Source organism: Anser anser, assembly GCF_964211835.1.
Source record: "Anser anser genome assembly, chromosome: 10".
Lineage (NCBI taxonomy): Eukaryota > Metazoa > Chordata > Aves > Anseriformes > Anatidae > Anser > Anser anser.
The window spans coordinates 19,301,481-19,313,595 of record NC_139730.1 but is presented as its reverse complement, the minus strand read 5'-3'; the positions used below and the strand labels follow the sequence as shown (position 1 = coordinate 19,313,595).

At 34.6% G+C, this 12,115-nt stretch overlaps 1 protein-coding gene and 1 long non-coding RNA gene across 11 annotated transcripts in view; one reads left to right on the top strand and one right to left on the bottom strand.

Moving 5' to 3' along the window:
- The window catches only part of UNC13C (unc-13 homolog C), a 171,207-nt gene extending 165,752 nt beyond the window's left edge, over positions 1–5,455 (top strand). Inside the window, exons 32-33 of one of the 2 annotated variants that reach the window (XM_083850451.1) lie at positions 58–217; positions 3,731–5,455. In XM_083850451.1, the coding sequence (XP_083706577.1) occupies positions 58–217; positions 3,731–4,016 (446 nt within the window). In that variant the 3' untranslated portion in view covers positions 4,017–5,455. The remainder of the gene's footprint in view (positions 1–57; positions 218–3,730) is intronic. The other variant, XM_083850452.1, reaches the window with a different exon arrangement.
- Positions 1–12,115, bottom strand: part of LOC310904993 — a 72,750-nt gene that overhangs the window by 15,780 nt on the left and 44,855 nt on the right. The window lies entirely within an intron of this gene.

Here is a 12,115-nt window from a genome sequence, read left to right as displayed (position 1 = left end):
AATTGGAGCTCTTCTAATAGGATTTTATTTAACTTTATTTCTTTTGTTTCTTTACAGTTGTAGCAATTAATAATCTAAATTGGCAAACAACAGCTATGTTCCGGCCATTTGTGGAAGTCTGTGTATTAGGTCCTAACCTAAGTGACAAGAAAAGAAAACATGGAACCAAGACAAAGAGCAACACCTGGTCACCAAAATACAATGAAACTTTCCAATTGTAAGTCTTTATTTGCTGTTAATTACCTATCTTATGCAAGTTTTGCCAGAATGCCTTGCAATTTAACCTGTAAAAACAAAACAAAGTAATAAAATCCTAAAGTTAAGGCTATATACATCACGGTCCATAATAAATAAAAAAATAACTTCAAAACTATTTATTAACTTGTATCTTTGCTTTATCTAAAGATGAATGACAACCACTAAGCTTGCCACCTTTTAGCTTTCTAGCCTTAACCACCTTTCAGCTGGTTAGAATGTACAATTCATTTCCATACACAGGAATAAGTATTTATTTACCTAGGAATATTTTTACCTAAGTAGTTATCTGGGCTGAAACATTAATTCTTACTGCTAGATTTCTAGGCCATTGCGACTGTTAAGGTATCTAAGTATTTGAAGTATTGTGCATGTGTTTGTTAATGCTAGTATCTCTATTGTTTAATCCTCAAAGCAATAAGAAATTTTTCACCTAACCTGGACCTTTACATATAGTATTTCCCACAGCACATCTCTTTAACCTGTTCACTTCTCCTCCCATAACTGAAACCAATACATTTTCCAACCACACTTCACACACACAGACAGAAAAGAAGGACAGAGTTCATTTTCTCAGTGTCTGACGGTGAAGTTGCTTTTAAGGCTTGTTGCCAGTGATTTTCTTTATCCCATTGCTATAACTGTGATGACAAATAACCTCTAAGAATATAGAGTAGCAAGCTGAGACATATGATCATGAAAGGACAAGCTGAAGAAGGACACCGTAGGAAAACTGGAGGCAAAGAAAGCTCCATGTCCAAACTCTCAAGTCAGAAAATTCTAACACCCTTTTTGGAACTGTTTCCCACACAGTCTGGGAACCTTAACTCCTTAGAGCTGCCTGGGAGGGATGAGGGCATCACCTGAAATCACAGCTTGGGCCCTTCCACACAGAAATATTTTTTTCCGAGAAAAATGATATTTAATGCACTGAGATTATGCTGTAAACAAAAGTAGCCATCTCTGAAATGTATATGGAGCAAACATCTCCTTTATTTGTTTGTGGCTACTAAAAGCACACAAAAATAAACTTAAAATGCTGAGTTTCATATACAACTGCATGGATAGAAGAGATTAAAAATAAAGTAAAATTGGAGAACTTATGAAAATCCAAATGAAATTACTCTAAATTAGGTAGCAAATCATCAGTATGCTCAGGCATTTTCATCTTCATGAATACCACTTTCTTCTAAAAGCTTAGTATACATCCACTTTTATGTATTCATCTCTGTTGGGACCTGTCTACATAGGGATTACATATAAGCACAAAAACAGCGTAATTTATGAGGGGAAAAGGTGTAGGTGTATTATAAACTCATATTTATACTTCTTACTTATAGCAGTATGACTTTTTCTTTCATTACAACTTCAACAAATAACATGGATGTTTCACTTTATGTAGAAAAGGATGTATTCAAATGTCTTTTAGGCCGAGTAACAACAAGCTGCTTAACACTGACTATTAAAGAAAATGAAATATCAAATAAATGCCAAACTTTTATTATTTAATCTAAAAATCAGCCATCGATTCAACAGTGCCCTGCCACTCTTAACCTTCAGTAAATTCATAATGCAGTCAGTTGCCGCACTCTGAGCATCTCTATTGTTCTACTTAGAACAACGTAGGAAAATAATACTCAATAAAAAAATGGAATTCAATCAGTTGATGTCAAAAATATTTATGAATTATGTTTTCTAGAGGAACTAAGTGTTTCAAAGCCATACCTTCTTCCTGAAGCCTGACAAATGATTGCAACAGTGTTGCTTTCATAGAAATGCACAGACCCTTTCTATGATTACGGCTTTAATGTTGTTTTTTACATACATCACACAACCTGACACTGTAAAAGTGAGACTGCACCTCACTAGGGTTAGGGTTGCCTATTAGGTACTTCTGTGTTTTAGATTAAATGGAATTATATTGTAAATCTGTTTTCTGAGTACTACCTTGCCCTACATATGCTCATGTGATCCAGAAAAATGAGTAAAGGATCAGGAAGAATAAAATCAAATACTTGGTGATTTTTAGGAAACAAGCCCCCTTGATATCTATGATACTGAGCATAACAGCTGCTTCTCTCCTGAAGGGATTGCAGTGACCTGCAAAATGAGTATCGACTTCAGGCAGAACGAAGACATAAGCAGGCTGCATTAGTATTCCCACTGGGGAAATTGCATAACTAGGAACACTTTCTCCAGTTTGGTTTGGCCTGTCAGTAGGTATAATTCTAATTAAGTATAACTAGCCCCTAGGCTTGGGGGGATTATTAGCCATTTTATGTGTGCTATATATGGCTTTTGGGCCAGTTTTTAAAGTGGCACAGAGGATCTCCAAATACCTTGGAAGAGAATAAATTTTACCCTTAAAAATTAGGTTTCAGAGCTTATTATTTTTATGAAGTTTAAACAAAAGGTTTTAAAACATCTTGGATCTACTGGATAAAATATGCTAAAACAGTGTTCTTGCTGTCATTTCAAAAGTAAAGTGATGCTTAAAATTTCTTTTTTCTATCCAGGAACAGTAGTTACTGCACTAGTAGTAAATAAAAACAATGCATGAAAATAGCAATTTAAAAAACTGTGATAAGATGACAGTTATTTGAAGAAACTGTCATCACAAGAAATGTTTCCTATCAATTTCTCAATGTGATATCTCATTTGTGTTACATTAGAAATCAGTATTCACAGACATCAAGTATAGAATTTTGAGTAAGCAGTACTGTACATCCTCCAGCTAGTTTGGACCTGGCAGAATGAACAGAAAGAAAAGTGTAGCTGAGATACATTTTGTCAGTGCAAAACTTGCTTAGAGGTGGCTTTAATCAGATCCACGTGATTGCTCATGGGAAAAAAAAAAAAAGGCACAAAAAACTAAGGACAGAAGAGCAGTGGCAAATATTGGTGTAGGATTTTACACTGCAGGCACAAAGTTAGGTTTAGAAAAATAGATAACTAAAAGCAGAGAAACTGCTTCTACCTACTTACAAATTTCATAGTTATTTAGCTGGGAAAAATGAGCACAATCTGTAAATCAAAAAGATTTGATTCCTACATATAATGTATGCTACGCCTAAGTGAAAGCTGTCTAATTCACGGATGCCAGTATAAATATTTTTGTAGTTTTATAGTTGAATAAAAGATATGGTTATGATAGTTCTGGAAGTAGATGGACGTTTTAGGTACTTTCTAGGGAAAAGTAGCAGTGGTTCAGATACTGAAGGAACTGAGGAAATTCCCTCCATTTCTGTTCAGGTCAGTGAGGAGAGGGACTATGTTAACAGTAGCACGTGAAAGGCTAACACGTAGAAATCTAAAAACTAAACAATCATCTGTTGTAGAAAATGAACTACAAAAATGAAACTACCACTAACATTTTAATTCCAACAAGATTTACAAAACTCACTTACAAATGCTCATTCCTCAGAGGAATTAAACTCATCTCCTTGTTCTAAATTCATCTTGTTCATCCTTGCAGCATTTTGAGTAATGAAGATAAACCAGGAGCCTATGAGCTTCACCTCTCAGTGAAAGATTACTGCTTTGCTAGAGAAGATCGCATTATAGGAATGACAGTTATTCAGCTGCAAAACATAGCAGAGAGAGGTAGCTGTGCATCTTGGTATCCCTTGCTAAGAAATATCTTTGTAGATGAGACTGGATTGACAATTCTTAGAATACTTTCTCAGAGGACCAATGACGAAGTTGCTAAAGAATTTGTGAGACTTAAATCAGAAACAAGATCTGCTGAAGAAATGGCCTAAAATACTCCCATAATGCAAGACTGTCACTGTAACACCATAGATCCAATGCTGTTGTCTGAATAGTGCATGCATGTGAAATTTGTGGGAATGTTTAATTAACTATGTTTTCAGTGTTTGCCAGTACTTATGTACTACATTTGCAATGTATGTCAAAGAGCTGTATATCTTTTCTACATATTTTGGTCTTTGTTAAAGTAATTGTTCCAATGAAGTGCCAAAACTAAGATTAAGAGTAAATAATACACTATATCACTTAAAATGTTGATTTTGCTTCATCACAATCCCTTTAACATTTATTAATAAATAGCTTTTTGAATTGATAATTAAGTTGTCTCTGTTAAACCACTATGTTGCCTATTCTAAATTATCTCCCATATTATTATTTAAGAAAAGATTTATCTAATTTTCTTCAAATTATCATTTTATGATAGCCTGATTTTAGGCATCCTACTGATAACTTTTTCTATCATTACTACAGATGCAGTTACTTATAGAAGTGTTTGTAATTTTATAATTACCGATATAAAGTAATGATTTTTGCATAAAAACTGAAAAAGGATGGAAATATTTTATGCTAATTTTTTCCAACCTTTCATAAATATCACTGTGAAGAAATGCTGTTCAAGCAAGTTCTCAAGAAGCTGCGCTTACTGTTTGTTACTGATGTTTGATATCTTGAGATAACTTTGTTCTTCAAAACTGCCAAGGTAATATCATATTTATATTAAAAGGGTAAGTCAGTATCTGTAGAAAAATACTGTCATACAGTACAGTATATGTGCATTAAAAGTCATTTTAAAAATACATGGTACTGTAAAAGGGTTAATAGTTTGGAATATATAAAGTTGGGTTGTGGTTTGTTTCTAGAAACGTTTATGAAAAGTAACTATGCTGTTAGCATTTTCACTCAGTTATTAATGTTGCTTTACATACTTAGCTGTAACACCAGTTAAGTGCTTTGTTTTGGGGGGGTGATTTTGGCTTTTTTGTTGTTTGGATTGTTTTTTGTTTGTTTGTTTTTGTTTTGTTTTTTATTAGAAAAGATCAACAGTTTGTACTTATGCAACATTACTATGTATTGCACTAAAGCAAACTCTGTGTCCTGTAAATATATTTAGTGATAAATTGTAAAATAAAGTACAAAAAAAACCTGCCTCTATTTATACCATTTGATATTTATATTCCTGTAGGTTATAATTGCATGTGAAGCCAATGTAGTGGGTTACAATACAGCATTTTAATATATCAAAGCATGATTTTCACTGTCTAGCACCTTGCTCTTTTATAATGGTAATATCTCATGTGTCGCATTTATAATAAATGAGGTACACATTTTGTTAATGTATATAACATTCTGTAATAATGCACACAATACAATGTTCTGTTATATTACAATACACATATAATATTCTTTAATAACACACACATTTGTCATTGTTTTTAGTTACAAGCATCTCTAACACAGGTTGGGGTTTTCAGCTAAGGGCAAAAACTAATAAAAGAAATAAAAGATATAAAGCTAGTATAGTTGATTCCAGTCTTCTAAAACGCAGTATACAGCTCCACATAGGTAAAACATTCTTGCCAGGATATCCTTTCATAAAATATATAGATGAGATTTTAAGAACATCTTTCAACATACTTTATCCTCCTCAAGACCAATAATTAGATTTGCCAGAAGTATATATATAGATATTTAGATAAGACCAGGACAGCTTTTAGAGTTAACAATACCTTACTAAGATCATGGGGTAGTTATCAGTGAATGCCCTGCTGATTTGTATGCAATGCAGAATGTATGAAAGAGTGAGATCTTGATTTTTTTTTTTGTATTGTCTTTAAAAAAAATAATTTGAGAACATTTGCTTAACTCTAGTGAACTAACCTGAATGAACTGACAGCTATTTTTGGCATTTTCACTTCTCAGTGACAACTGATGTAATCAAAATTCAAGCTGAAATTCCATTTGTGTTTGTTTGTTGAGAATATTAGTATATATACATAAGGAAATAACAAGAAGAAGTAAAGGGAAGAAGAGTAAAATTGATTTGAGAACAAGTTCTCAGAGAACAGTTACTAAATGGACACAAATTTGATATGCATCTGGGTAAACAAATACATTTAGAGAAGCCTGGAATATGACAAATTCAAATTAACCAGTATACTTAGAACTGACATATAACTCAGTTCAATAAGGCTTAAAAGAGAATATTTGGTCTTTTCTGTTTAGTTTTACAGGATGGAAATGTAAGAGGGAACCGAACTACATTCTCCTCAGCATGCTTCACAGCTAAGATCTGACAAAAAAATGAATTAGTAATGCCTGAATTAAATACATAAATATAAGATAAAAACAAACATTAAGTCTAAAACATCTGATTTAGTGTAGGCCACAGCACCACTTTCAATCTTCATGCACCCAAAAAATTCCAGGTGCCCTAAAACTCCACCGAGCTAGACACCAAAAAAGATTTGTCTCATGCCATATCTGAATGGCACCCATGTTATGACTTGTTTTATATCATACATGTTGAAAGTCATTGAAAATTGCAAGAGACATTTTACTGAATTGTAAATAATCGTGGAAAGTTTTTCTGTGTCCTGGAAGAATCAAGAGATCCTTTGTGAAGAATTCAGAAAATATTTCTCTCATTCTGTGAACCTCCATATCTTCTTTGACCTCCGAGAGGAAATCTGTCAGCAATTTATTTAATGATTTATTTAAATATGGAATTTCGGTATCATGCCATCATATCTTGGGAGCACAGTTTGTATCTCATTTCTGATTGTAGAACACAAATGACCTTTTACTGTTTTTAAAACCACATTCAGGCTGTAGTTATCCTTGCAAAGGTCTGAGGATTTCAAACTAGCTACAGAGATGAAGTAGGCCAAAAGTTGGGTAGCAGGTTCTAGTTTTAGGTTTGGATACAGAGCTGTGGAAGCACTAGTTAACACACACAACTGACTAGCTAAGATGTTGGGAGAGTATTGGGAAATTACACAAATATGGCAACCAGGCTGATTTCTCTGACAACTGACATTTATAAAGGATCCACCCTGCCCTCAACATTATGGAGTAACACGCTTGCAACCCTTATTACTTATTTACCCAGTAAATGCATTCTCTGCCTATGGCTTTATGTACTATACCTGTCCCTGAGTCCAGAGGTGAACGTGAGCTGCAAATTCCCCAGCAGCATCCAGGAACCCCTTTTCAGCCATGGCACAACCAACCACACTGCGCATCAAGGTGCAGAGAGAGAAACCAGCTCTCCAGAAATGAGTGCCAGCCCTCTGAGTTGTGGTAGTACAAACAGGTATAAGTGATCTCCAGAGCACAGAGATGCATTATCTTTGCAATGACTTTCATGACAAGAACTAAATACCTTTGGTAAAAAAAACAAAACAAAACAAACTTCAAAAAAAAAACAATTACTTTTTTTTTTTTTGCAGAGCTTCATTTCCAAAAATAGGAAACTCTGTTCTTCATACAAACTCAACTCAGTCCTACACCATTAATCCTGTCTGATTCATCAGCCTTTTTTTTGTTTGTTTGTTTAATACAACAGGGAAGTTGGCTTCTATTTGGGTAGCTAGTGAGCCCTTCCTTAAAGCCAATCAGTAACACCAATAATAAAGTTACGTTATAAACCCATTTCCTCATATATCATGCTTGTGCATGTTACTTGCATCACTAGCACAGGGTTACACAGGAGAAGGGACTAAGGCACCAAATGCATACCCTAGAATCACAAAATAAGTTGGAAGGTACCTCTGGAGGTACCTTCTGGTCCACCTTATCCTCAAAGTTGGACCAACAAAAACAGGCTGTTACCATGGAGAACTACAAAAGCAGACATCTTCAGGTTCCAAACCTTAAGAGAGGTGCAATTAGAAGGGTAGGCTATGACAAGCCTAATAAATGGCTCAGATGTACTTGTGACATAAGGCAAACCAGACCTATAAACAGTAGCTTCCAAGGCTAACTTGAAGTTGAGACTGATACAATTAGCATTGTTGCCTTATAAGAGTGATAGTTACATAATCTGTCCAAAGTCTCTGCGTAAAGATCTTTCATTACAAAAACAAGCAATAATAAGATTAGAATATGACTGAGTTTATAGATTTAATCATTACAATTATTACTAATCAAGGATATAATTATTTGGTTTAAAACTCCCCAATAATCCACAGCTGTCCAAAGGCAGCTATAAGGACATCTAATTTCTAACATTTACTGGTTTACAGTAAGGAGACTGCACAGAATTTGTGGAGACATTTAATGCCTTCTGCATGCCCTCTGTAATTAAATATTTATTCACAATGACTTTAATTCTGATTATGCCATGTATCAATGTACTTAAAAGAAAATCACATATCTAAGTTCTCGCCTCTTATTCAAATTGAGAAAAAAGTTACATATAAAGTATACATGACAGGAGAATAACGTGGATATTTGAAACCATAAATTTCAGGAGATGATAAACCAACATACATAAAAGGAAAAGTAATATTTTTCCTCAGCAAGAGAAATCCAACTTGAACTTTTGGAGTTAACGTCAGTGAGAGGCTCTGGACCACATAGAGGCTGTGCATACTGGACAGCTCCATGTGAAAAACTGTCCTGACAACTAGTGTGCAAAATTAGTGGAACAACTGGTATCAAATAGGAAAAAAACTCCAACAGATTATCAGCAAAATTACTTAAACTTGAAAAAAAGAAATACTTATTTACAGTGCTTCATTATTCTATTTTACTGGTTTCCACTGATATTCTCATGACAGTGATGGTAGAAATCAAATTTGTAGGCAAGTACTGAAAACAAAGGGAAAATTTACCATTATCACATTACTCTGAACTAAGTACCCATTTCATACAAATCCCTTGAAAACTAAAGAAAAGAGCTGAACAAATACGTGGCAAACAAATAATTGTATTAATTTAAATTCAACTAGCAGACGTGATTAACATAAATGGATTCAGCATTATTTGTAAATACAGCTGGGCAAGTCTTGAAAAATATTCTGCAAGTGTCATTCAGTTGTTTAGACATGCTTATTTTGATGGTATTTTCATATTATTTGTATTTGCCTTTTGCCATCATACTTATGTGATTGAGCTGCACTACCAAAAATTCACAGAAATAAATTTTCAGGAAAAAAACTGATTTTAGAAGACAATCAAAAGATCAGAATCAGAGACAAGCATTAGACTGTGACTAATAAGCAGAACTGGGATATTAAAAAAGATGTCACTACAAGTATTTGTTGATACAAAGAACCATTAAAACATGTATTTGGAGAATATATCTGTGCACACAAAGTATAAATTAATTTGTAAATGATGAATCTACACACTCCTACAAAATCTAATTTGATGACAAACCCAATCAAGAAGAAAATCAACAAAAGGATCTTTTAAAACCAATTATATAGCTGAAAAATCAGTTTATCTACACAAACTGCTCCAAGAATAAGCTACAGTTTACCACCACCTTGCCATTCAGCTAACACATTTCAAACATGGGAGCAATTAAAGCTGCCACACACAATTCCATGAGAATTTCATTAAATAATCACTGCAGAATATGAAATAACATGTGGGCATACTGTAAACTTTGTAGCAAAAGACATTAAAATGTCATAGGTTAACGTTCAACTGAATGCAACTTATTCAAGATAGTCAGAAGATAATCCAAGGACAAAACGGAAGTCTGTTCTTTACTATTTTTCTGTCATGTCTACTACAGTACTGACTCCAAGTCCTACCATCCACTATACGAGACCTATATGAACACTGCCAGTCTTGTAAGCTAAAACAGATGCAACCTGCTCTCCCAGTACCCAACTATTTTATGTCTGCCTTGTTTTGTGGTGAAATTTCTTAAAAAGGTTTGAAGGCAAAATACATATTTTTAACAACTTTCTAAAGCTACCCAGAGGGTAGCTTTATGTTTAGCTATCATGTTTAGACCAGTATGTCTTTCATTTCTTTACTACATGATAATTTCTGAAAGGCAGCTTAGGAGGACAACTACAATCTCACAAATTCAGGAATGTTAATATGTACAGCTAATGATTTAATTCAACAATTTAAATGTATAGAGAGAATAAAGTGTTGAATGCTACAACTAAAATTTTCAAAGCTCTGGAACTACCAGCAAAAAAAAAAAGAAAAAACTATTTCCTACTGATGGTAATAAACTCAGTTCACCTTAGAAATAAGTCCTTGATATATCATCTGCAAGCAGCATACTGTAGGCCAGACCACTGTAAGTGATGAGCCCTGACCATGAAACAGACTGCTCAAAAGAGTCATACTGTGCCTTACTTCCCAGCCTCTATTCAAGAAAAAAATCAAAATCCTGAAGCTGATATATACTATATACTGAATGGACTGTAAAAGTTTGCATGAAAAAAAGAGAGGAACTCTGATGATTCTGCATTGACTTGCGGTCTCACATAATTTAGTACTTATTCCTCTGCATTTTCAGAATACTCTTACAAGTTCCAGGGAAAGAGAAAAACCCAGAGTGAGTGACGGGCTATAGAAGACAGCTTACTGAGGCATTCACAACTCTGCTCTGTAAGCTGTATGCATGCTGTTGTTTTACTACATACATAATGGGTAAAACACGTACATTGGTAAGCACAACTGACTTTATCAAATTTGCAAGGGAACAGTCAGACAAAAAAAAAATCAGAGAACCATCTTCACTTGCTCTAAATACACATGAGCCTGCTGACACAGCTCTTGGTTCTCTGCAGTCTTTTTCTGCACTCAATGAGACACCTCTAACTTGGATTCCTTTAAAGTCCAAGAGGTCCCACATATTTTGTTCAATATTTACCCATTTAAGAAGGAAATTTTTTGTTGCTGAGTCATGACAGTTGGCACCAATGTGGGTTACGCCTCCAAGTCTGAGGTCATGACACCAGGAAAACAAATGCAAGACACTGACTAGCAGCATCAAAAAATGAAAAGGAATTGCTGAAATACACACCAAATAGTACAATAGAAATGGAAAATTACCACATACTCAGTAGGCTCCCCTTCCTCCAGATAACAGTCTCCCAGATTTCTTCTCCAAGTAGAGATGGCACTGTACGTACACGATGTCTGCTACCTTGACATTAGCTGGTAATAGATGGCAGGGCTTTGTCCATAAAACCACAGAGTTTATACACATTATACAGCAGTCATACATAAACAGTAATACATGTAACCTGAATGCACAGAATACCTGCACTATTATGTTTTAAATTTCTTAAAGACCACTGTTTTAAGATTTTAAAGAGATAAAAAGCAAAAATGCAAGCCATTGCCATGCTTTGGTGTTACAATTGAAATGATACAGTGCAGATAACTGTGATCATTATCGATCAGGTAGAAGAAAGGACCTTGAAGACAAGGGGCTATTTCTGACAACATGGGAGGAATCTCAGCAGGAGAGATGGGATGAGAAGACCGCATTACAGGTGAAGGGCAAAATGGCATGAGTAATGGGATATTTTACAGAGAGATGGGAGGGAAACATGATCATCTTCACAATGCAATTAGCCACTGAAGTATTTTTTTTTTTTTTTTTACTTAGTAGCCTTCACTGAATTTTCTCCAATAGTATGGACAGACAGAAAAAAAGATGGAGACGAGAAAGAAGAGATTCAGAGTAGGGCTGACATGCCATCCCGCTTCAGATTGCGCTCCTTTTGTACCAAGTCTGGATACATGGGTTCTGCCCTTCCCTACCCATTGTTTGTTATAAAATAAAATAAAAATAAATAAAAAAATAAGATAAGAAATAAAATAAATAAAAAACACCACATTCCCAGCCTGGAGGCCATCACAAACAAGTTCAGGCTAAAGACTGCAGAGATTATTTCCCCGAGTAGTATACAGACAAGACACAACAGCATTAACTAAGTGGGATATTCTCCTGAGGAGCCTGAGAAACAATAGCAGTTTTCATGTAATGATGCATCAATGTATCCACATGCTAATTTGCACCTACGTGACGATGTTAAATCAATATGCCCTTTGAACAATATCATCTTTTCCTATGTAATTTGTGAGAAGCAGCTCATGTCAGACTGAG